At 36.2% G+C, this 27,773-nt stretch overlaps 1 protein-coding gene across 1 annotated transcript; it reads right to left on the reverse strand.

Moving 5' to 3' along the window:
* Positions 1-536: 536 nt before the first annotated feature.
* Positions 537-27,773, reverse strand: LOC110680417 (cell wall protein IFF6-like). Its single transcript, XM_021856216.1, has 2 exons — positions 27,597-27,773; positions 537-1,163 (listed from the first exon to the last, which is right to left on the reverse strand). The coding sequence occupies exons 1-2, from the start codon at positions 27,702-27,704 to the stop codon at positions 543-545; spliced, it is 729 nt and encodes a 242-aa protein (XP_021711908.1). The 5' UTR covers positions 27,705-27,773; the 3' UTR covers positions 537-542.

Here is a 27,773-nt window from a genome sequence, read left to right on the forward strand (position 1 = left end):
GAGGAACAACAATTTCAACGTAATTGTATGAATGAACGTAAAATTTCCCTTTTCATTTGATTTTGGTGACAAGCATAAAAAAATATTGAAAAATGGAGATTGAAATTGCTGTTGCAAGTTACTTCACAATGGTTGATAATATATTTTCACTTTTGTTAAGCATTTAGGCGTGAAATTAACAGTACTTCTGTCTATTACTTGCGTATACTAATAAATACAGTAACTGATAGTTAATACCTCGAACAACTTGTTTGTACCATTTGTACTAGGAACAATTTTCATTTTTGTTTTCATAAGATAAAAAATGTAATAAAGTTTTCACCTCCAGCAAACAAATAAAAATAAAACTATACTCAAATCCTCTTCGCAATCTTCTGTTTTATGTCCAAGGTAAAAAAAAACAATGTAGTAAATTAACATAATTATACAATACGCTACAGAAAACGTCAATTCTACGACAAGTCAATGTGTTGCAAGTTACATCGTTTGACGGTACACCAAGTATTTTCATCCTCATTCAATTTGCGAACCCGCGATTACGATCATGAAAAATGAATCATATTCATACGGAATTCTCCACCTCCACATGTTACCAAATAAACCAACAATACTATCGACTCACCTAGATCTGTCACACCGTTCTTGAACAGGTTATCGCCGCCCGAATTATCACCGGACTGCTCCTTGCTCCCACCTGTGCTGCTCTTTTCACTCTGCGTGGGCGAGATCTGCTGTTGACCGGAGTTCAATTTGTTACCAATTTGACCAGCTATTCCACCGCCTTCACCCGGTGGACTTACTCCGCTACCTGAGGAACCACCTCTCACCAGTTCAGCAGCAGCAGCAGCAGGGCCATTGTCACCACCTCCGCCTCCACCGGAACTACTGATGCTGCTTCCACTGGTTCCGGTGCCCGAGTTTGGACCCCCGGTTGTGCTGGTCGAATTCGATTCCATGCTGCTGTTGTGACTGCTGCCATTGTTATTGTTGTTACTGTTACTGTTGGCAAACGACGAGGCTGGTGCCGACGTGGGCGTTCCAGATGATTCGAATGGCTTCGTTAATGGCTTTGCATTGTCCAGCGACAGGATAGGCCGGAATGGTCGGGCACCGGTGGCCGGAGCGGTTGTCTTATCGGTGGCCGTATCCAGCGAACGGGTTTTCTGAAAGAGACACACGGAGAATGATAGCAAAATGTGAACTCTTCTGGGTAAATGCTGGGAGGTTTAGGGCCAGGGGGTCACACCTGCCGGTGTGATATGTTGCAATAGAGATGATATTTTGAAATTCACTATGGGGGAACACCAGGGCCGGATTTATCAAAGTGGTGATCCAAGGGCCAATGCTATGGGATGGGATAGAAAATAATCAAGGACAGTTTATAATTAAAACTGAAAAGTGAAATTTACAATATTTTTCTATAGAACATTTTAAAGAATATAGTATATATTTTTGTTCTGTTTTTTTTTACCCTGGTACAATTTTCAAATATGGCCCTGGCGAGAACCCATCCAAGCATTTCGTACCCGATGACCACAAACAATTCGGGTACGTCCAAGCAGAACGGCTATCGGACAGTTTTCACAAATGTCTACACCTGAAACCACACATTTCATTGTAACGAACGGCATAATCCCCGGTATAAAGAAGGATTTTCCTTCAGAGAGATTCGATTCGAAATTCATAAACATGCACCACAGGTAGAAAAGCCATTGCATCCATGCGGCAACGAAACTAGGTCAACTGCAACGTTGATTGGCTCCTCTGCGGCTGCCTACAAGTTTCCGTACTGTGACGTTATTTCTTTCCCAACACCTTTTCCGCCCCCGCTCTCGCTCTCTCTAAACAAACAAATGTATAATTCCGTGTTTGCAATAACGATGTCCACATTTCACTACCATGCGTTTTTCCAACTTATCAACCAGGTAAAGGTAGGAACCTTCAGTAGGGCGTCCAAGAAAAAATCAATGTTCGAAAAGCATTTTCGTAGAACAAATCAACATTCTATAAAATCGTTCAGAAGTTCCGCAAATGGATTTATGGAAAATTGTTTTTTTTTTTAACAAATTTAGTATTTTTACGTTTTTTACAGAGGCTTTCAAAACCTATTATTTTTTAATTAAGTCTTAAACAAAGAAGTGAAGTGTAAATAAACTTGTTTTACATAATGCTTCAAATAAACAATTCATTTATTTTAGGGATGAGCACCTTCGATTTTTCGAACTTTGGTATTTCTCTGGGACACCCTAACCTACAGTTTCGGGACCCAATAATGATGGTCGATTATCGGAATGGGTGTACGTTTTTCCTGCCGGCCATTGTTGGCTGGCGCTTTCGCAATGAAACTTGTGCTTTCCACTTCGCTGGAGGCCGGAATTTGACCATAATTTAGCGAACCGGCTCCAGTACGGATGGCATCTAATTAATGTTAATTAGGCTCTATTTGGCTCGCAATTAACGACGAATTTGGTGTCGATTGTTAACTGGCAGGTCGTTATGGGCTTGTGAGAGAGAAAATAGTTTTGATATTCGCGAGGTAAAATGTGGCCTCACTCATCGAAGATTTTCGGATTAGTTCTTATAAAATACATATTTTAAGCTACATTAGAGCAATGGTGAGTTTATATTTGAGGAACATGCGTTCATTGAAAAAAAAAAATGGAATGAATTTAGCTCCACTTAAGTTTTAATTCAAGAGCTGACTCAATTGAGCTTGAGGATGATGGACTGCTCGCAATTGCTACAAGAACAAACAGATGCTACTTGGGATCAGTTGTATCCTCATTACACTTGATTGAATGTGCTTGAGTATGATGACCTAAACGTGAAACAAATTACCGTAAAACGGGGTAACTTTGATAGTTTTTTCGAAGAAAACTTCAATATTTATGCATGCTGTTTCAAAGAATTTCAATTTATATTTTTAAAACAAGTACTGACATCCTAGTTATCGATTGCACTTGATAGATTGCCAAAAGGTTTATTCTGAATGGATATATAATTTTTCGTGTAATCGAAAGTCGGTTTTCTGTTTTGGGGTAACTTTGATAATGGAGTATAAATCGAACAAGATTGAATGAATTACGGAACATGTGTAGGGCGTTGCATACCTGTAGGCGTTTAACGCTATATGGAAATTTCTGACTAAGATTACAAAAATGGTCCCAGTTTGTGAAAACGGTTTTCGCTAAGAGATTTGAGACCGAATTCATGTTCTACTATAACTAGACTGTCATGGGTAAGTGACAAACCCATTATGACTTTATCAAATAATGGTCGTAGAACAGATTGTTTGTAAGCGTTGCAAAAATGCTAAAATCTTGTAAATTTTTAATATTTGCATAAATATCCTCAAATGCACTTGATTCCAACAAAAATAGCTTTGACATGAAGTGTCATACTAATACTCTTTACTTTTGCATTCGTTTTTCTTAACTGGTTGACAGAAACTTCGTTATTTCGTTTAATATATTGGGGGTCTTGCACTATCAAAGTTACCCGCATTATCAAAGTTACCCCGTTTTACGGTACGTCAACATCAACGACGAACCATTCAATGGTTTCTGTGATTACAAAAACTTAAGCAAAAAGATTCACAGTGAACATAGAGCATGTGTTATACTCATGGAAGCACATTTAAAATTGTATATCAGGGCTTTAGGACATTTCGTCGAATGACATTTGGTCGAATGACGTTTGGTCGAACGATATTTGGTCGAAAGTACATTTGGTCGAAGGGACATTTGGTCGAATGGACATTTGGTCGAATGGACATTTGGTCGAATGTCTTTAGAACACTTATTTTCGTCGAATGATGTTTAGTTGAACGGAAATTTGAATGAAAGCTTATTTTGAAATGGTTTATTGGAAGATCATTTGGTAAAATTGATTAAATGGCTTGAATCTATGACATTTGGTCGAAAGACATTTGGTCGAATGACATTTAGTCGAATGAAGTTTGGTCGAAAGTACATTTGGTCAAACGGACATTTCGTCGAATGGACATTTGGTCGAAAAGGTTTAATCGCAACAGAAAGCATAAGACATTTGATCGAACCGACATTTCATGGAAAGAACATGTGGTCGAATCTAAACAGTATGGAAGCAAAGTTTTACGTTTAGTCTCATGATCGTCGAGAGTAGCATTTTGTCGCTAATACACAGAGTGATTGAATAATTGTAACAAGTATCAACCATTTTACCAACAATCGGTTAGCATTTTTTTTTTCAATTTGATGGACTCTACTCTTCCATCATACTGATCAACATACTGCTTTTTTTATTTAGGCATGTTCTGCGATTTGAGATAAGTTGATCTTAAATATAGACAAGCCAACTTTTGTCACTTCAGCCAACTCGTCTTCCCTTGCCCGATACATAGAATAAATACAATTTTCTTGTTCAATTACTCAAAGCTTCTATCGCAAACTCTGTAATGAACCCAATGCCATCAACACCGACAGCAATTTGTTTAAGAAATGTTATTAAGCTGGAAGTCACAATAATCCAATTGGTCATATGTAGAGTTAAAACGAATCTATGACATTTCGTCGAATGACATTTGGTCGAATGACGTTTGGTCGAATAACATTTAGTCGAAAGTACATTTGGTCGAATGGACATTTCGTCGAATTAACATTTGGTCGAAAAGAATTTAATTGCTTCAAGAAGCATATAATATTTGGTCCATAGTGATATTTTGACATTGATGCACAGTGATTGAGACTGAAAGAACCGAAAGCATGTATGGAAGGAGCTATTACTGGGAATTGCAGATGCAAGAACAACATGATAGAGTGCAAGAAACCTGCATTGGTTTACTGGTATTCATTGAATAAACTTCAAGCTCTTAATAAGTGACGAGCAATGTTTTGGGATTCCAATTGATCTTCCAGACTCCCCAGAAAACGACATTGTTGACGTTACTTGATGTCATTTTTCTCATTCAGGCTTATTCTGCGAGTCGGATCAATCACGATGAGCTGAGATATGCTGAGATGAGCTCAAATATGAGCAAGTAAACTTTCATCACCCAAGTCGACTCGTCACTTCACGCGATACATGGGATAAACACAATTTTCTTGTTTGATTACTTTCGATTTAATTAATAATCAACTTAATATCGATAGAAGTCATCAACTACGCTATCAAACCCACATGTTTGCCTGAGAAATGTGATTTAACAGGAAATAACAATCATAACGATAATTCACCATGAGTAGGAAACGTATCCTACAGGCGGAACTTCCGATGGACTCCATCAAAATCATTTCCTAAAAGCCATGGCCATCAAAACTCGTCCTTTTATTCTACGTATATAAGTGCATTATAAGCAGACAATTCAACGTGACCATGCTCAACCAATTCAGGTCTGGTGCCCGCATTCCAAATTCTTACCACGGTCGTACACTGTAAAACTTGATGCTTAATAAAACTTCCAAGCACTTACACTCGAAGTTGTCATAGGATGAAAATCAACAAATATATATTAAGAACGATGACATTTTTAAAGAATAATAAATTCAACTATGTTTAATATTACAATAACTGAGCAACGAAGATAATAAGGAAAGTTTTTTGCGAATAATGATGACAGTTAGAAAGAATAAAGAATTATGTTTCCAACATTGAACAATGAGTACCAGAAACAATTACCTCTGAACTTCTGCAAAATTTTGTGAAATAAAACGTCCCGTCTTCCGATTCAAAATTGGATGAAGAATGAATACATGTACAAGAATAATTAATCCTGTATAGACACTAACACATGCATGCAAACCATGCTATAAAGCGTAGGTTGAATATATAGATAGATTCGTCATTGGCTTCTGATGAAAAGTACGTTTGCACAAAATAGACTTTAGATCATTTATTGTGCAAAATATATTTGCGAACCAAACGATATTTCGTACAAAATAATACAAAATAGTGTATCAAGGTAATTCGACCAAACGTCCATTCGACCAAATGTCCCTTCGACTAAATGTACTTTCGACCAAATGTCATTCGACCAAACGTCATTCGACCAAATGTCTTTCGACCAAATGTCCCAAAGCCAGTTAAAACATATAACATTCCCTTCGCCATAAAGAATTTCCTTGAAGCAAATTTTTACTGCCGTTTTAAGTCCGATTTCCGCATTCAAAAATCTTAATCACGTTCGTCAGCTGCAAGATCCGAAATGGAAAGAAAGATCACAGCCTAATGCTTCCATTAGATGAAGATCAGCAATTCATAACAAAGAACGATGATATTTAAAAAGAATAATGAATTCAACTTATCATCATGTTCACATCGCTGAGCAGTTTGACAAAGAATGATGATATTTTAAAAGAATAATAAATTCACTAGATCTAAATAATTCAGTCAATGTACAAAAAAAAAAACTACTTCTGTGTGATTTGAACATCGAAAGTCTACATATTGGCATAACTTTAAATCACTAACAAATACAAAGATGTATGTAATTTAAAAATATTAAAAAACACGTTATCTATTGAACAACAGGTAATAATTCTGATTATTTAGAAGAATATAAAAAAAGCTTTCCACCAAATGCCCATTCGACCAAATGTCCCTTCGACCAAATATCGTTCGACCAAACGTCATTCGACCAAATGTCATTCGACGAAATGTCCTAAAGCCTGGTAAAATGGCTGATACTTTTTCAATTTCTTGTTTAAGCGAAAAAATGGTACTCTCGACGGTAGTCAGACTAAACGTAAAACTTTGTTCCCGTAGTATTTAGATTCGAGCACAATTTTTTCCATGAAATGTCAGTTCGACCAAATATCATATACTTTCTGTTTCAACTAAACCTTTTCGACCAAATGTCCATTCGACGAAATGTCCGTTCGACCAAATGTACTTTCGACCAAACGTCATTTGACTAAATGCCATTCGACTAAATGTCATTCTACTAAATGTCATTCGACTAAATGTCTTTCGACTAAATGTCATAGATTCCACTGAATGATATTGCTCGATTAGTCAACATTGGCGTAGCTAGGGTTTTTTTCTTGAGGGCCTATGGGGTCCTAGCAAATACTTGTTTAGAAGTAATGTCGATCGCAATGATCACGGTTTTTACAAATTTCGAAGTTTTATTTGTAAATTTCAATTTTTGCTACGGAAAAGATTCATTCTATTTGTAATCCAGCCAAAATTCTTTTTAAGATTTCTAGCAAAAAACAAACTTGATGAATACGATTTTCAGGTATTCTATCATGTGCTTGTGTGAAGAGATTCCTCTGAGAATTCCTACGAGGAATTTGTTCATGAATTTTTTTCGTATTTTTCAGTGATTTCTTCAAGAACTACTTTACCAGTTTTCACTGAGTTTGTCCTGGAACTCCCACGGAAAATCATCTCAGACTTTCTAATCTAACTAAAAAATTTCACGAAGAATCGCATTCAAATTGCTTAAAAAATCTCATGAATAATTCTACCACAGAATGCTTTTGAAATTATTTTAATCATTTCTCTTGTAAGGCTCTCTCGTACTTATTACATATAAATTCCAATTGTTAGTTTAAAATATCCTTCAGTTTTCCATTCATAATTTGTCAAGGATTTGCAGGAACTACTGATTTTTCAGAAAATAATACACAAAGACTCCAGGAATTCTCACCAAAACTGTCTTCAAGATCACCAAGCAATGATTCATTCCACGAATTCTTCAAAGAGTTCGCTTACAGTTTTTTCAACTTTGCTTTTGAAGTTTTTCCTTAAGTTTCTATACAGGATTGTATGAAAAAATTGCAGCACAGAATATCCAGATATCCTGAACAAAAAAAAATGATTCTTCTAGGTGTCACTCTAAGGATTCCTCGTAATATTCCACAAGAATTTCATTTAAAGGAAATCAATTGGGAAAATGTTATTCATGATTTCTACTAGAAGTTCTCCGCATTGTATCTGCATTTTTCACCGATAATTGTTTTTTAGATTTCTCTAGAATCGAGGAGCAACATCCCGCATTCGTTCAAAATTCCATCGAAAATATTTTTTTTTTCAAATATGCCTAATCAAAAAATGTTTGTAAACGAGAAGTATTCAAACATACCTATGAAGCTCCTATCGGAATACGTTGAACTGTTCTGTCAAAAACTCTTACGCAGTTTTTACTCATAGGTTTTCAGAGTAATTTGTTTAAAGCTTTCCTGAAAAATTATTTTCCAGAGATTTTTTCTTACCGTACTAACGATTTTTTTTTGAATTTTTTTTGAAGAAATTTTCATCAGATCAGATCGAAGATTTGGCAATTCATTCTTGAACATCTCAAATAGTTTATCCAGAATTTCCATCAAATATTGTTTTAGGTTCTACAAATAACTCCGAATGACAATCTATGGATTTTTCAAAAAATAACAATTTATACACTCTCCATTTTTTGGTTCAAAAATTACTCCAGGAATATCTCCATATTTTAAGGGATAGCTACACGAATCACTCCATATCAGATTTCTAGAGAAACACTTACAAAAAAAGGTTCGAAAGAACTTTGTTGATATTTTTTTTGAATAATTGCAGCCTAAATATAATTTGGAAAAACTTACCAACATTTCTGTCGTAAAATGCAAGAATTGAACCGTAGAATTTCTGAAACTTGTTGACAATGTATCTCACAGAAAAGCTTGAGTGGTCCTTGTCAGATTTTCTAATAAAAATCTTGTTCTTTTTTATTCGTTTTTTATAATAGAAAATGAGTGGTGTTGAACAAACTTTTTTGAAGGGCCTATTATCGATTATTTTGCACTACTGTAGAAGTTTAACGCGAAAATATTGACGGTATTTTTTAAGAACATGACCGAAAATATGTTGTGGTGAAATTCGTAACGCAAGATTTTAATGAATTCCAATCTAAGGGAAAATATTTTTCAAGAAGTTCTATCAGAATCTTCTTCAGAAAATATTAAATATTTACTTCTGGGTTTTCTAGAATTCTACTGGAAAGCCGCTAGAAATTTCGCCCTTGTATCGCACAAAAAATAAAACCAAAAATATAGATTCTGACGTTAATTGATAGCATTACTTCTAGAGAAGTGTTGGAAGATCAATACAAATTTCTTTATGAATATCTTAATAGTTCTTTTCTCTCTTCCCCGTTATTTTGCTACATGTTTCTCTACAGATTCCTCTACCGCTATGCTGCCAAGGACAAAAGACATTTCGAAAACAATTTTCAATCAAATTCTTGAATGAACCGGGGGTTTGTAGCAAAATATCTATGAAAAAAAAGAAAGAAGAATTTTTGCCGCATTTTGCTATGTATTTTGGAAATATTTCTTGAGGACTTGTAATGAACTTCGGGGAAGAATTTGTAATAATATTTTTGGGTAAACTTTTGAGAAAAATTCACAGAAGAATTTCTAGTAGAACTTTCAACGAAATATCTTAGTAATAGATTCGACAGAATCAATGATTTTTGAAGGAAAACTGAACTTTTGGAAGATTAAGTAATATTTTTTAGGTAAATCCAGGAACATATTCGGAAATCAATTTGCCAATAAACGAAGACATAGAATGAATAGATGTCCATTGGAATGGAATTCGCTTTGAAAGTATGAACAAGTCCCACAATATTATTTGACTAATTTCCAAAGTTCTGGTGATACCCTTTGATGATCTTTGAGGAATTTGATTATACTAAAATTCTATAAAGAACATCGAAGAATTTTTTAGAATTTTTTGAAAAATTTTGCTATAAATAATAAGATTTCGTGAAAATGTTGTTGTATTGTTCAAGCAATAAATTTATTCATGCGAATATACTTAAAAAATTGATCAAAATCAAAGAGAGAATTTATTGCTGGAACAAAACACTATGATCGATTTTGTTACATTTTTCCACAATAGGTTTAAATTTGACATTCATCTGAAGAAAACTTGGCTATGACGAATTTTCTTGAAATTTAAGCCTTATTTTTTGATAAAAATTCCCGTTATGTATAGTCTGAGAAATTCCTTTAGTAATTTTGTATATTTTTTCAATAATTTTCTTCGGAATTGAAGTTAGTGTATGGATTTCTAGTGAATTCATAAAGGAAATCATTATCACCAAAAACCTCGAGCAGGGTATCCTCAAAAAATGTGAGAAATCAGAATGCAAGTGTCTTTGGTCAGACTTTATCAGCATAGTCGTGTATAGCTTCCGAGACCGCGCTTTGGCCGTCGTGTTTTGCTTATAATTGCGATTTGGAGTCACTATGTACCTCCTTGTAAGTCGACAGTTTTTTTTGGCACGTTGCACGGTTGTAGAAGACACATCCAGCTGCGGCATCTCAGACAGAGAGGTTCAGGTTCCGCTAGAAACTACCGGCTACTCACTTTGTCGTAGCAGCGGCTTCCGGTTTTCGATTTCTCCCCGATTCAGGCTTCCTAGCTATCGAAAAACGTTCCCCAAACACTTCAATTACATTTCGTCCCCTTAATGCTACAACTAGATAACTCGAAAATTAAAATTTTGGGATGTGCAACTTTGAAAATATGACCGTTTTACAAGGTGACGGTTAATCGCAGAGAATATGGTTGAAAGATAACCTTTAACTTGTGTATTTTGAATTACACGCTTATGAGCTGTAGGTATTTTACAGATCTAATTAAGAAAAATGTTTTGGCATATTGAAGTCAAAAATTTCAAATTTCATGTTATCTATTTGTAGCATCAAGGGGACGATTTGTAACCGTCGATTTTGCTAACTTTGCGTTCGAGTAGCTTGGATTTTTGCGATACGCGAGCAAAATTTTGATGCGTTGCTCTTTTTGCTTGGACGGCATATTGACAACTGAAAAGTGGATTTTAAAATCAAAATAGAAGCAACACCACAGCAAATGAGGGGTGTTCAGGTTTTTTGAATGCAAAATTGAAAAAATACGTCAAGTTGAAATAGACCATATTTTGACCGTATCACCCTTTATCACCGACCACCGAGCAGTGACACTGTTGTTTGTATTCCTCTCATTCAGTGTGCTACGCTCGGTTCTCAAGTTTCTCAAACTGAGGATTCAATTACAATTTGCTTCAAGTGCTGCACTAGGTAGCTTTTATGGTCAGAAATGGATAATTGATTGACTCTTTTTTTTTTCTGAAAATCTGCTCCACGCTTACTGTGATGAACATTGTTTTCACACTAAAACCCACGAAAATCACGTAATTCGACACGTTTCAGCTTACACCAAATGTATCCTCGAACAAGTATTTTAAAACCTTTCAGTTATGAAAGTATAGACCAAATAAGTAAGAATGACTACTCGCGAAAAAAAAAAGTGATATACCGTTTTATCTCAAATTCCGAACAGACTCGATTTGGTTGAAATGTTTCGCTGAAATGTGTCACCAAATAGCAAGGAAATGGCAGTCATTTGCAATTCAATTTTAACGTTTCCAATAAAATTTATACCGCGGGAATAGTGATGATTCTCTAGTTTGAGACCAGTAGAACAAGCTCAGATAAATTTATTTGCGAAATTATTCATGCTGTTCGGAATTTGAATTAAGGTGTTCGGAATATGAAACAGAATGAACACAGTGTTCGGCATTTGAATCAAAATGTTGTTCCATACTTTTACGTGAAAACAATACTGAAACTAATTAAATCAACACTATAATCGGTACACCGAACCATTAACAGTAAGACTTTGCGAAGAAATAAAAATTTTACAAATATCAGCCAATTTATGCCATTCAGATGCATTTGACGTCACTGTTGGCCTTAAGTGTTCGGAATATGAGTCAAAACGGTACATTTGAATTTTATAATCGTCTGTTTCAGACATAGCGTGTTGCGTGGAAATAGTAGTTTATAGAACAAGTTGAGCATGAGCATGCAATAACAGCTCACTGCCCATGTTCGCCAAGTCGAAGTGAGCGCCACTGAAATTTTCAGCATATTTTTGTTACTTAAACGACAAATAACGAATGTTGAATACCATTTTGATTCATATTACGGACACTTAAGGACTCAGTGAAGTATAACCCAGCATGAAGCATACCAAATAAATCATTCTGTATGATTCATTAGCGCTATCGAGCGTAGGAAGCCCTTATCTTTCGAATGGTGGGTAAAGAATACGCTTCCGCAACTTGAATAATTTTAAATAAATAAAAATGTGTGGCATTTACATGATTCTTATTCCGATCGCTTCCTCACTTTTGCCTCATATTCCGGACACTTTGAATCGAATTCCGGACAGCTTTTGATAATCATTAATAGAACAGTCAAATAATCAATTGAAATCGTCAAACCACTAAAGAGACATCTAAGGTAGTTGGGCATTATAAATTTTCGAAGATATTTGTGGAAAAAGCTTACTAAAACGATCCTCAAAATTGAGAACTTTTGAAAGGCAAAAATTGAAACATTTCGTGTGAAATGTTTCCCATACAAAGTATAGTGTCCGGAATTTGAAGCTGTCCGTAATATGAATCAAAACGGTAGTAGTTTACGGAACAAGTTGCAGAATGATGATTTTTACAGCACATGTCGTAAATTTATCCTACGAGGCTTGACGAGTAGGAAAATTACGACGAGTGCTGTAAAAATCGAATTCTGCAACAAGTTACGTACACTGGCCCCACAATTATGAATCAATTTAGGCTTTGCGAAAATTAAAACAAATAAAGCAAGCTTAATAAACAACACATTTCAGTGCATTCAACACCACATGGTAAAGTTAGGCATATACTTACAGTTCACGCACATTGTACTCATTGGAAAAGCTGATAGTATTGAAAATTTTCACTTATTTGCACATCGTCTGAAACGACATTTTATGAATCGGCAAAAATCCTTTACACAAATATGAATCAATTTGACCACAATTTATGATCAGCTTATTATTTTCATTTATTTCACAATACATGTTAAATAGTCCATAGGTGTATAAGAACACTGCTTCGGACATCATAAGGGATATGCGGGGCCCAGATAGCCGTAGCGGTAAACGCGCAGCTATTCAGCAAGATCAAGCTGAGGGTCGTGGGTTCGAATCCCACCGGTCGAGGATCTTTTCGGGTTGGAAATTTTCTCGACTTCCCAGGGCATAGAGTATCTTCGTACCTGCCACACGATATACACATGCAAAAATGGTCATTGGCACAGTAAGCTCTCAGTTGATAACTGTGGAAGTGCTCATAAGAACACTAAGCTGAGGAGCAGGCTCTGTCCCAGTGGGGACGTAATGCCAGAAAGAAGAAGAAGGGATATGCAGCGGAAGACCGGAATCAGTTCAGAGAACTTAGGAAATGAGTGGTGATGACTTGATTCGAAATTGTACCATTTGTCAATTAAAGTTCAATATTGCTAATCTTAGTCTTATCCTAGAGATCTGATTTTTCGTCTTTGGTCAAGTTGGTCAGTATTTCAAACGATTTTTGTTTTTCAATTTGAATTATGCTGCTGAGAAGTCAAAGTAAACATATATTTCTAGACTAGTATTCTCCTTAAGACTGTTTATTTAGCCTAGAGCCAATAGTGTAGCCTGGAAGTTAATCCATATAAACGTAGGGCGATTAGGAGAAAAATGAACAAATTAAAAAAATGTATATTTTAAGACCCTACAATTGCAATATTATTCAGTTACCCTCAGCTGGTTACCAAGTTCGTAATTAGTACGATGTGTTGCATTCATTCATGGTGAAAACAATCACACCAAATGTCAGACAAACGACATAGAAAATTGTGTCAAAAGCAAGGTTGGTAAAACGCTATCGTGGCAAAATGCACACTTTCGTGGAGTTTAGAGAAAAAATATTTTTAGTTAGTTATAAACGTTATAATATGCAGAAGAGCTCCACCTCTTTTACATTAGCAATAAAAATGTTCTAGGTTAGTACCTTTTCTCAAAAATTAGATTCTTCCACCACCTTGCTTATAAACCAATTTAATGCTGAGAAAAAAATCAAATTGGAGAGAACAAATGAAGCCGAACATAATGTTTTATACCGCCAAACAATTCATATACAGTACAGATTTCACAAATTGCATGAAAATTTGATAAATTATGCATATTCTTGAAGAATAAGGGGGTGTTATCATTTCCCCGTGTGCTCATTATGCCCTTAATCACGTACGTGCAACGAATGCAATCGCAAAAAGTTATGACATACACCTGATATCAATACGAATCAGGAGGGATGCAGACCGGCGCTTTTTTAACTGGCTAGTTATGGTCCTTCTGCAGAAGCAAACAAGATTAGAAAGCATCTTGAAGAGCCCAATAGCCGTAGCAATTCATCATGACCATGCTGAGAGTCGTCCCACATTTTATGAATCAAGTATTTCATGCAAAAATCTCAGACAAATCTCTCATATTTCACATTTTTATCGTATAACCATATTGATTTAATCTGTAAATGTTGTATGTAACTCATTCTCTCATAAATATCTTTGTATTAACCTTTTAAAACGTCGCTTCTAAATAGCCGTCTTCAGGCGTGCTTTGTACGAAATTGACTAAAAATACATCCTCATTAGCAACTAACATAATTCATTGATTTATTTGGTTTATACCGAAATCAAGAGACTTTTTACCGCGATTAAAAGCATTGAAATGGTTAGACACATTGTGTAGCTTATCAGCAAAAATGTTTCTGTGATGTTTTGTAATAAATTTCATTATAATTTTATCTCTTAAAATCAGCTGATTCATAAATTGTGGGTGATTCAACTGTGTGGGGTTACTGTACAACATTTTTTGCAATTTCATAGAAGACCACTTGAGGGTATCAGAAATGATATCGGAATGCATTCACCATTATTTTACAATTTATGATTTGCATTCTTCAGTGCGGGAATAGTCATTACCCAACTGAAACCAGTGCTGTAATGATTCATTACGCAACCCTTTCTCATTACGCAACTGTTTTGAGTTGCGTAATAAAACATAACACAACTATTTTTCAGAAATTGTAAAATAATGTTGAATGAATTCCGATAAAATTTCCGATACCCTCAAGACTTCTACGAAATTGCAAAAAATGTTGTACGTAACTCGTTGCAGAACTCAATTTTTACAGCACTTGTCGTTATTATCCTACTCGGCAAGGATAAATTTACGACTCGTGCTGTAAAAATCATCATTCTGCAACTTGTTCCATAAACTACTATTCAACATTCGATATATGCCGTTTAAGTAACAAAAATATACTGAAAATTTCAGTGACACTTACTTCGACTTGGCGAACATGGGCAGTGAGCTGTTATTGCAATGACGAAGGAGAAACTGCGGGTGGTCAATCATGGTCATGCTATCTGCAACGAAAGGAACTGATCCATCTTGCTACATATTCAACATCCAACATGATGCAACGATAATGAAACAAGATTGATGTGAATAGTTGCACTTATGTATCAAGTCCGGTAGCCAGTCGAAAGAAAACTCATCAACTTGAACAAATTGCACAAATTGATGCTGTTATGTATATCAATTACAGATGTCAGTTGGTTGACGGAACGGAGTTCTATCTTCACAACATTTTTCAATTTGACCTCATTGACATCTTCTCCTGAAAATTCCAGGTCGGTTCGAAATACTTTCCAAAAGTTCATTCTGCGGTGGATCTGAAAATAACTCTTACGGCCCTACCAGGTCGAACCCTTCCTACCGCGAAGGCAAATTCCTTCAGATGAATCAAATTACGTAACTAGCAAACTGCTGCCGAGTTTGCCCCGTTCATTGCTGTTATGGAGTGACGTGTTGCGGTTGGAAATGAGATGTTTCCCTTCGCTACTGCTGTTCCGGAACCGGTGTCCCTTCGGCAGCTGCGTTAGACCGTTCAACCGTTTCGAGCCAACCCACCCGGGATTGGCGTACTGACAAACGAAACGATTTAATTTATATGTAAATTTCATCAATTGAGGTAACTCGAACGTTGTCTGTCTGTTGCGCAGCACTGAGATTCATTCACTTGTCGGTAGGTATTTGCCGGTCGGTACAGTGTGGCCCAGGAAAAAATGCGATTATTGTGTGAATTTGAATTTAGAACACAAAATAACATTTGTGTTGTTTTGTAACTGTTTTTGTATGGGAATGTTATTTTTGGTAATTGTATTAACCCCTCTACCGGCAGCTTCATTTTCCATAACAAAAATATATTAAAATCACGATAACTTGTTTGTTTCTCAACATTTTTGCACAATTTTTTCACAAGTTCTCACAAAACTCTTCTATTTTTAGAATCTGTATTGCTTTTGACCATTGGTCATCATTACTCTGCATTCTATTCGAGTGAATTTATTCATATAGAATGCTGTATTATAAAAGTTATTGACTTGGATGGTTTACAGAGTTAATAAATTCAGCTCCTTAATTTGAGTTTTTTAGGCGGTATCCACAAATTACGTAACGCTCTAGGGGGACGGGGGAGTAGGCTCAAGCGTTACGACTCATACAAAAATTTGAAATTTTTCATACTAAAAGAGTTACGGAGGAGGGGAGGGGGTCGAAAATTTTCAATTTTAGCGTTACGTAATTAATGGACGCTGCCTTAGCAGCTAGGCTATTTGAACAGAAGTATATGACTTTGCCCATTACGTGCTGCTGAAGTGCTGATTGCACACCAAACATAAGAGCAAATATTTACGCCCAAAAAACGGTACTGTGTCTACCAAGTGAATAAAACTGACTGAGCATTTGCTGACGAGAATATGCACCAGCACCAGCTCTACCTTCAAGAAGGGAGCCATCGGTATAACATACAATATTGTTTAATTTTTTCACATAGATATTGAACTCGATGACTTGAATGAAAATTCACTGTCATGGGGAGAATGTGATAGACAAAAATCATGTCTGAAACTAAAAACCAAATCTAGACAATTTGAACAAATTGACCAGTAAATAATTTTAATGTTTCGTTTTCGTTCCATATGAAAACTACCATATAATATGAACTGATGATTTTCGCATATTTCTATACGCCATACTGTACAACGGTTGTAGAGGCCGTCGTTAGGCGACCAACTCTGATAATCATCTCAGCTGATATGGTAGGTACAGACCGGAGAGACACCGACATTGATTTGGTGCGGAGATGTGCGATGCTGTGCTGGGAGAAATAGGAAATTGCCAGGAAAAGCATAAAGCTAAGTTGTGCAGATTGGTGGACACGAACCGGCACACTGGACTGTCATTTGGTGGCTCTATGCTTCCTTGCGGAATCGCGCGGGAGTTAATGGAGTATTTTGAAAATGTCATTATACAGTAGGTTTAGGTCCAATCGCTGTTTTTGTTGATGACGAGGAGAGAAAAAAACAGCGAAAGCTCGACAGCTTTCGCAAACAGAGCCCTCTCCGTGTTTTAATGACAAGCGCAAAAAGAAGGACCATAATGGGATCTCTCCTTTAGGAAATGTTGCTGAAGTGGGTCGCTCGGGTCCCTTGATAGCGTTTAGTGAATCTGCACAATAAATAGAGTGTAATTATTGAGAACGTTTTATTCTACCTTTCTTGGCAGTAGTGAAGCTGATGATATTGTTGCTAGGCAGTAATTACTTGATGGAGGGATTTTAAAATAGATACGTCAACAATATGATAAATTAAAAAAATAGCAAATATAGAAACCAATTGTAGTCGCTGAAGAAATAGAGTTGTAATAAAGGTTGTGAGTTTTCCAACGATTTGCATACATAATTGCTTCCGAATTTCTCCAAATATTTTGCATTAGAAGCCGCTGTTAGAAAGACGGGCCCTCTCTGTCATGGATTATTCGGAGCATTATTCTACTTTAAAAATTTTCCAGGAACTCATAGCTTATACTAGGGATTCCACCAACAATTCTTCCAGGGATTGTACCAGGGACTTCTCAAGAAATCCATCACAAGAAATTCCCCCAAGAATTTCATCAGGATTTTTTTTCAGGGCTTTCCTCCTTAAATTCTATAAGAAGTTGCTTCATAACTTCCACCACAGATTTCTTCATCGATTTTTTCTAGTGATTTTCTACAGATTCCTCCAGGGATTTATACAAAAACTTCCCGAAGGGATTTCTTCAGTGATTCATCCAATGCGTTCATTCAACAATGCACCAAAAATTACCCTAGTAATTCAACACCGATTCCTTCAGAAAATCCTTCACCGATCTTTAAAAAAAAAACCTACAGAAATACATATAGAGGTTTACTCCAGAAACTCTTACAATGATTCTACCCAGAATTTGTTCAGGAGTTTCTCCAGGGATTCCACTATAATTCCTACAAGGTTCTACCAAAAGGCTTCAAATATTCCACAAGAATTCATCAAAATTTCCTTCACGGATATCACCTTTAGAGATTCCGCTTGCAAGTTTTTTAAGTGGTTCCCCCAGATTATCCACCGGCATTCTTCTAGGAAATTTTCAAATAAATTATTTTATAAATTCCACCAGTTTTTTTTTTTTTTTTTTTTTTTTTTTTTTTTTTTTTTTTTTTTTTTTTTTTTTTTTTTTTTTTTTTTAATTTCTTTATTAGTATCATTCTAAACATTACATTCATTATTTCTTATATCTAGGTGTTCTGTGTTATTAGACAACACTATCATCCTAATTTGGTAAAACAAATCTAATAAATTCCACCAGTATTTCCTTCAAAGATTCTTTGTATATCTGAAGCGACCCTACGTGGCTTGTGTCCTAGGATTTCTGCAGGAATTACCTCAAGAATGTACCAACAATTTCTCCGCAGATTTCTATAGGAATTCATCCATCAATAACTTCCAGTATCTTTGAAAGGATTTTTTAAAGGAATCTAGGAATTACCTCAGAGAACCCTTAAGAAACTCCTTTAGGGATTGCTTTAAAAGTTCTTCCAATGATATATTAAGGGATTTCTCCAGGTAATTCTCTGGAATGTCATCAGTGTTTTCTTTGGTGATTCCTTTCAAAAAAAAAAAAAAAAAAAGAAACTCGAGATTTGCTTCTGCAAAGTTTTGATGATAATTGTTAGAATGAGACAAAAGATATGGAAAATAACACGGTCTCCCGTATCACCTTAACTGAGACCTTTCTTTGCCAAAGTTGCCATTTTCGCATTCGTATATTGTGTGACAGGTACTATTATACTCTATGCCCAAGAAGGAACTTTCCATTACGAAAAGATCCTGGACCGACCGGGAATCGAACCCATACACCTTCAGCATGGCTTTGCTATGTGGCCGTGGACTCTAACCACTCGGCTAAGGAAGGCCCTAAAGAACTTCTAGAGGATGACGAATTCCCGATAAATCATCGCAAAATATTGATGGAGTTTCCGAAAGAATTTCTAGTTCAATCCCTATTAGAATTCCAGCTGGAATCTTTGAAGGTTTTCCTGATGTAAATCCTGGAGAATGACCTGAGTGAGTTCCAGATTAAATCCACGGAGGTACCATTGGTAGGACCCTTAGAGAATTCCTGGAGGGATATATGTGGGCCATTTTTAGTTGGAAATTCTAGTGGAGTTTTTCGAAGGAATCACTGAAAGAATTTCAGTGGAATCAATAAAAAATCCCAGTAGGAACTCCTGATAGAGTCTCTGGATGATGTACTGGTGTATTCTCAAATTACTGAAATTCTTATGAGAAATTGCTGGTAAAATTGCTGGAGGAATTCCTAGAACACTCGAGAATCCCTGGAGACATTCCGAGAGAAATTCCTTGAAAAAATCCGACGGAATCTCTTGAGGAATTTCGGGATTGATTCCTTAAGGGAATTCCGGAAAAATCCTCAGGATGAATTCCGCGAGGAATCCTTTGAGAATTTCCGGAATGTATTTCTTGAGTAACTGGTTAAATCCATGGAGGAATTCCTGATAACCCTCTATAAATCCTGGGAGATATTCCGGTAGGATTTCCGTAAGGATTATTTACATGAGGCATCCCTTGATCAATTCCGGAAGTAATCCATTTCCATCATCCATACCATCATCTTGGAAGGTTTCCTCAAGATATTCTTGAAGGAACTCCCGAGGGAATCATTGGAGGAACTCCTGACGAAATTCCTAGGAGAACTCGAGATAGATGCCCTATAGGAACTCGAGATGGAAACCCTGATTAAATTTTCTGATAGTACTCCTAATGGAAATCTCTAGAGGAATTTCTAATGATATTCCTAGAAGGAACCCTGATAGAATTTCTTGAGAATATCCTAATATAATCTCATGACGAGTTCCAGGTGAAAATCTCAGAAGAAATTCTTGATGGGATCACCGGAGGAACTCCTGATGAAATCCTCAGAAGAACTCTGTCGAAGCCCTATAGGTACTCCTTAATGAATCAATGGAAGAATTTCAGGTGGAATCTCTTAAATAACTCTTGATGGAATCCCTGGACGAGTTCCAAGTGGAATCCCTGAAGAAAGATTTATGGAGGAATTCCAGATGGGATCCCTAAAGGAATTCCTGATGGAATCCCTGAAGGAATTTCTGATAGAATCCCTAGAAGAACTTCTGAAGAAATCCCCAGAACAACTATTGATGGAATCCCTTGAAGAACTTCCGGTGGAATCCCTTGAAAAACTTCCGATGGAATCCCAGAGGGACTCCTGATGGAAACCTTGGAGGAACTCGTGATGGAATTCTTCGTGGAATTCATGATTGAATCTTTAGAAGTACTCCTGATGGAATTTATGGACGACCCCGTTGTGGTTTCCCTATACAGCCATTCCATGAAAAACAAATGGTAGCGGGTCACCGAATTCCGTGAAAATTTTGTATTTCGTTCCTTATCCGAAAATAAGGATACACGTGGTTTTGGATCTCTTGGGTGAACATTTCCAAAATAGGGTGTCCAAAAAATCGCGATTTTGCAAAATTTTTTATTTTTTAAAAAATTATAACTTTTGAACCGCTTTACTGATTATAAATTGTCTTGGACGAAATGGAAGCTAAAGATTTTGACTTTTCAAGAAAAATAAAAAAAATCACGAAAATTGTTTTTTTCATATGAATGAAAATTAAAAATTTCCGTTTTTTCGTGTTTTGAAGGCCTTGGGACCAAAGAGGCTTTAGCTGTTCTCATTTTTTCTTGAAAGTTCAGAAAAATTTTACGTTTACTGTCAAATTTTCAGCGATGTATGTTTTTTAAGTTTTTGAGATATATATTTTTGAAAAATTAAAAATCAGTCATTTATCATCGGCACACGGAACGGAATTCGGTGACCCACTACATCGGTTTTTCATGGAATGGCTGTATAATAACTCCTGATCCCCAGAGGAACTACTGATGGAATCCCTGTAGGAATTGCTAATGGAATCATTGGAGGAAATTTTATGATGTTCCTAATTCCTAATCCTCTGAAGGAATTCCTGGTGGATTCCACACAATACCTTTTGATGGAAACTTTTGCAGTTCTCCTCATGGAATCCTTGTACGAACTTATTAAGGAATCCCTAGAAGAACTCCTGAATCCTTGAGGAATTCCTGGTAGAATCCAATGAGGTATTCCAGGTGAACTTTTAGAAGGAATTAATAAGGGAATACAGAAATTCCTTGTTAAATCACTGGACAAAATATCTGGAGGACACCTGATGACATCCATGAAGGAATTTGGTAGAATTTCTAAAAAAAACTCCTGCAGCTTTACCTGGAGGGAATTCCCGGTGAAATTCCCTGGTGAAATTCCTGATAGATTCTTTGTAGTAATTCCTGCTATAATTCCTAGAGGAAATCCTTATTGATCTTTTGATGAAACCACAGGCAAAATAGCTGGTGAAATTGCTAAAAAATATGTTAAAGTTTGTGGAAATCGGTAGTGGAAATGGTGTAGAACTCAAGAGTGTACATTTGCTAGACAATCATTGCGACGACCACTGCGTTAATTCATGCATTTTGACTTGCCACCCAACTGCATCGGCGGTTCATGGGACGTCGAAGTTTCAGTTTTGACATGCTGACGTCGATGTTGGTGCAACATCCCTACAGACAGTACGATCAGTTCGTCAAACATTTGGCTGCGGCCCACCCATAGTTTGAGCAAAATCATACTCGTAGAAAGCCTCCGTAAGATTCAATATTTTATACGGGGCGAAATTTGTTTCGTTGGCAAGGTTGCGGGATCTAAGGCTGTTTACGTAATCCGTAATTCGTACCCTATTCGCGGTCCCAATATCTTATCTTTACTTCGCGGGAACGTCATTGTAACATGTCACAAATGATTCAAGTTGGCTTCGTGGCCGTGCGGTTAGTGTTACCAAGCATTTAGCCGCATCGAGTCAAGGAGTATGGGTTCGATTCCCGCTTCAGTCCGTAAAACTTTTCGTCAGGAATATTTCCAATGATAGTTGAAACAATTAATGAGTTACCATCTTCGGGTCATGGTTCGTACACATTTTAGGCTGGTAGCAGATCTCTTTTTAGAGTGCTTTTTAATCCAAAATTGTCTCTAAAGTCACTTTTTTCTTTATTTTGCTTGCAGTGAATCCTGCTTCAAGAAGTCCCAGGGAGACCTTCAGAGACTATTTCACAAGTTTTTTTATGTCTGATTCATCGAGGAAAAAAAATAGAAATGCTTCTAGTTATCCCAAAATCTTCCAACGTTGTTTCAGGGATGGTTAAAGGATTTTTTTTTTCGTAATTTGCTCAGAAAATCCATGAGCAATAAAATGCTTCCTTTCTCTTGACTATTCCAATTTCCTCAGTTGTAACTTTAGTAGATCTCCGAAATTTCCTTCAGGAGTTCTTTGAAAAAATCATTCTGGAGTTCTTAATGAAATTCATTCGGGGATTTTTTCAAAAAGATCTACGAGAATTCATATGCCAGTTTCTCCAGTTATCCTTTCAGGAATTTTATTCGAATTCCTTCAAGGATTCATTCTCATTTACTCTAGGAATTGCTCCTTAAATTCCTACCGGGTGGGAAAATATATTTGAAACTCTTCCAGGAATTCCTACTAAAATTTGACCTGATCATGAAGCTCCTTCAGACATTTCTATAAAGTTTCCTCCATTCATTCCATTTTATGCGAAATAACTCCTACAGTTCATTCAAACAATTCATGTATTTTTTGAAGTAAAATCTTCATGGTTTCCTTTAAAGTTCATCTGAGGTTCCCCAGTAAATAATATAATAATTCCTATCATCTGAGCAATTTATCTACGAAATCCTTCAAAACTTCCACAACAGCCCTGGATTTCCTTCAGAAAACTTTGTGGGAGTTCATCAATGGTTACTTTCAAACATAATCAAGTTTCATCAGATGTAACTTTAGGATTTAATTTTGAAATATCTCCCGGATTATTGTAGAAATTTTATCAACTATTCCTGAAAAAAATCTTTGATTCCTGGGAAAATGATTGTGGAAATTCTTTGAAGACATCTTTGGGAAATTTCTCCAAGAACTTCAAGAATAATTCCTGAATGAATCTAAGGAATTAACTCTGGAATAATTCCTGAAGGAATTTTTTGGATGAAATCTGAACTATCCAAAGCAAATTTAATCCATATCTAGCATTCTTCAAATCTGATCAAAGTGTAACGGAGGTAAGGTAATTTCGCATCTAATGAGAGAATAATCCAATTTTCCAAAGTTTTGTACTTGGTCCCCTTTGACTTAACGGCAACCAATTGATCCGAATTCTGTCGCTCGCAGCTTGGAATTACTGCGCGTACGCCATAGTGACCTCCGATAAAGAAACGTAGCCGAGATTTGATATTGAACGATGGATTTGCAAGCAACGCAGCAGAAACAGCTCAAGAAGTTTATGGGGACGGAGCCTCAGCAAGGAAGAAATAATACTTGGAAGCAGCCTAGATTTCTGTTTGCAGTAATATCATGAATAATAGCAATATTGGACTATGAAGACAAGTGGAGACATTTTTCTTGTCTTGTCGGATTGCAGAAATTCAATCCTTTTTTCAATTGATCCAATTGACAACTATGTACTATGGTACTTCGTTTTATACGAGTCTCTACTCAGACTTGTCTGCTAAATCGTTGATGCTGTACGTAGAGAAACGCCTATACATATTTGTATACGCCAAATGTCATTCAGCGACGTCGAAGCGCAATTTCGTGTTTTACTTCTCTATTTTTCTGTAGTCGGCAGTCAAATAAATCGTACCACCATGAATCGGAATCAGAGGAAAGTAAGGACGAGTGGGATTACTGCTTTATGCCAAACACACATCAACGTCGACAGTTTGACGAAAACGTCGTCAATTGTGTCTGGGCGCCCGATTCGTTGAATGGCAAGCATTCGAAGCAATAGCTACCATTCAAGGCCAGTGTTGAAAAGCACACATGAAATCCAATGTTCACGTAGTACTTGTGCTGTCGGGGTAAATGTGGGGACATGTATTTGTAGACGTGCTTTTCTCGAAGCATGTCGTACTGCCGCCGAGAGCAGGGGTCATATTTCACATCACACATTACATCACTGCCGGCGTGTGCTGATGCTGGTGTGAGGTGGCATTAGGTAAGAAGGAACACCTACATATACCTACTGTTTACATGCCACATAAATTACATGGTTTCAGAGAAGGGAAATTTCTGTAACTCGGTTGACGTTGCATCGGGTATTTATGATGAGGCCTCCGGGGAGCAATTTCCCATTCATCTTGTCAAGTGTTTTGCGGTATTGAATTACATACGGTAATGTAGAATTTCCAGTGAGGCTCGGGAAATTTGCGCTGTAGGTACCTACAGTTTCTGGAGTACGAATCGATATTATAAGGTGCGCCTAGGCTACATGGAAGGATAAACTTTGTATAAAAGTTGTTCAAGCTCTTTGAATCGTTTGTCGGAATAAGAGATGAATGATAAATGAAATTGTACAAATGATCCGATTAGGATTGAATAAGCTGAGATAAGATTTTATTGTCCAGCCGGCAGCTGGTAAACATCTCCAATGAACGATAAATAGATGTACTCAATATTTTATTAAAGGTAGGCATCCAATGGCAAACATTATACAAGGGCGGAAGAACGGATAAATCACAAGTGGGAATAAGGTTCTGTGGGGGAATAGTGTGAACAGAGCAGAGAGTAGGAATGATATTTTCATTCGATTATACCTTCCTGCAAGCATGGCACCCACATGGCGTTCCCGGGTGCGATAGTCAGAGCACCTATAGAAGCCTTTTTGCAATGCATGAATAAGAAATGAAAAAAAAAACTTTGGAATTTTTCAATGACGTATTCTCAAATGATATTCAGGTTCATTCTATTCTATTCACATTTCCGGCTTAATTCCAGGACTTAAAGATGCTTCGGGAAAATGTATACATCAATTTTAATGTAAATTTAGGAGAAATACTGAAATTTGAAACATATGGATAATGAACCAGTGGTTTTGAAAGAAGTTATTAAAAATGTATTCGAAGAAATTCTTACGATATTACTGCATAAATTCTTAAAGAAATATAGTCACCTTTAAAAAAGAGTGCTGACATGCTTGCAATCACGCAAAATGGTGAAACACGTACGTCACAAAAGGAAATTCTTTCGTTTGTACTTCATAGATAGATAGATAACATTAATTCCTTCTCAAAGATTTTTGGATAGAATTTTGTTTTTTATTAGGACAAATCAATTTTACCCTAACAAGGTGTTCTCAAATGAAGTACCCAATTTTTGTGCCTTTCACTTTGTATTATTTTATTTAAATTGGACCAAATCTTTTGTTAAAACCATATTGTTTTAGCTAGTCGAGACTTTTGGGAGACAGTTTGAAACAACTATCGACAGAGATGGTGGACAACACATATCTCAAAAAAATTGCAAAACTTCTAACTGTTATGTTAACCAGCATATGATATGATACCTATGGAGGCTTTGTTCCTTATGAATGAAGAAACGTTTTGAACATTGCAAGGTGATGTAACTGCCATCACCCAATCTTGCTGTTCACAATATATCACATTCTTTTACAGTGTATCCGATTAATTAGTTATGTGTTGTGGATCTTTGTGCGGTTAGGATAACCTTGAATAACAAAATCCATACTGGAAACTGTATCGGGCAGAACAAACAGTGTTCGAAAATCTAAGGTTTTTTTTTAATAAGTGAATAGACTTCTGAATACTGTCAATACGTTAAACGAAAGCTTTCAATGCTTGTTTAGTAAGAAAGAAGAATTCTGTTTTTGAGTTTGCCATCTACGTTGATTTCTACGCTCCACCTCCCATAGTCGAATTCAGAAATATCATGACGAAATGAAGTGCAAGGGAGCCTTAATTTTAAGGAATATATTTTTCTTATATTATTTTCTCAAAAAAATTAGCAGTGTCGGAGGATGTTCTCATACCATTTCATAGCATTTTTTTAAATACTAAAAAACTATTTGTGTATTTTTGTCTTGAAACTGTACTTAATCTGGGGTGGTGAATTCTGGTATTATGGCGAAAACTAGCACATCTTCTCTATTCATTGTTTTCTTATAAGTTTATGAATGTTTTAGAAGGTCTTATCTTTGAGAAGAAACATGAAAACACAAATATTTAATCATCTAAGTCATTCATAACCAATGAAAATCTCACCAAATGTACTTATATTAATTGTGGATAGGTAATTGTAACAATACATATTTAACATATTGTTGTTACTGATATAGTCAGTGTAACCAGTTAAAATACATTTGCGCTATAAAACAGTATAATGGAACAGGTTTTGACCGTCAATACCCCAAAACTGTCATAAATTATTCAAAATGTCTCCCAAAGTCTTGGTTAGCTAAAAACAATTTGTTTTTTGACAACAAACTTTGGTCAAATATAAATAAAATACTCCTGAGTGAAGGAAACACCAAATGCGCACAACTAGGTCTTTGTTAAAGCCAATTTTTTTAATAATTGTTGTGCATTACAATATTTACCTTCATCCAGCCAACATACTATTCACATGCTGAAAAACACACTAAAATGTGCATAACTGTTTGGTTTGTCGGTGGATTTTGTTCTTATTTTCAGAATTTCGTGAAAATTTTTCCAGTTTATGATCTGGAAAACTTGGAAATATGGTCTTAGTGGTTCCGGAACTATTCCGGATTGTCTTAGGATACCAAAATTGGTCATATAATGCATTCAACGGATATCTCAAGACTCTGAAGAGTAGAAGGTTAGTGTCTTCGGCAAATATGTTCAGCAGATCATGGGCCATCTGGCAGTAACAAATCTAGTTGTCAATTCATCTGCAAGGTGGCGCTACCAACAATTTGATTCAATATGTCTCGTGTCATGGGGTGTAGATTCAATTTCCAATTTGGCCATTGAAACTTTTCATCAGGAATATTTCTCGGATGCGCCACTGGAGCATTAGGGCGATTCAAAATTTAAAAATGTTTGAAAATCCAATCTTCTATGTATTTTTTTACCATCCTTACCATAAACATAGTGTGCTAAGGAATTCGATTTAGATTGATCCAAAAGAAATTTGATGTATATTTCACGTAGTTTACAACTTTCCTAAAATCTGATCAAAGTGAAATAGAGCTACGGTAATTTTGCATCTCATGACATAATAATCCATTTTACCTAGTTTTGTACGTCGACCAGTTTTGTTTCGAAATTGGGATATCTTGAGTTAAATAACCTCTGAAGATGAAGAAATTCATCGATATCAAATAACTGAAACACACAAAATTATTGAAAGCTTGAAAACAGTGCTATAATGATCGAAATTTTGAAACCATGCGTTAACGACTTACCGATTCGGCTAGCTGCTTGAGTGATGCATTGATCTTGTCCGGATTGCGAGGTGGAGGCTCGGGTGGTTCAGATGAGGCAGCCATCGTTACCGTGCCATTCAATTGCATTTTCGTAGGTTGGAACGTGAGATGGATTTCGCCTTAGAGTAATTGTTTCTAGTTGAGCATTGTAGGCGA

Source organism: Aedes aegypti, unplaced genomic scaffold (genome assembly GCF_002204515.2).
Source record: "Aedes aegypti strain LVP_AGWG unplaced genomic scaffold, AaegL5.0 Primary Assembly AGWG_AaegL5_hic_scaff_1344_PBJ_arrow, whole genome shotgun sequence".
In the NCBI taxonomy this organism is placed as follows: Eukaryota; Metazoa; Arthropoda; class Insecta; order Diptera; family Culicidae; genus Aedes; species Aedes aegypti.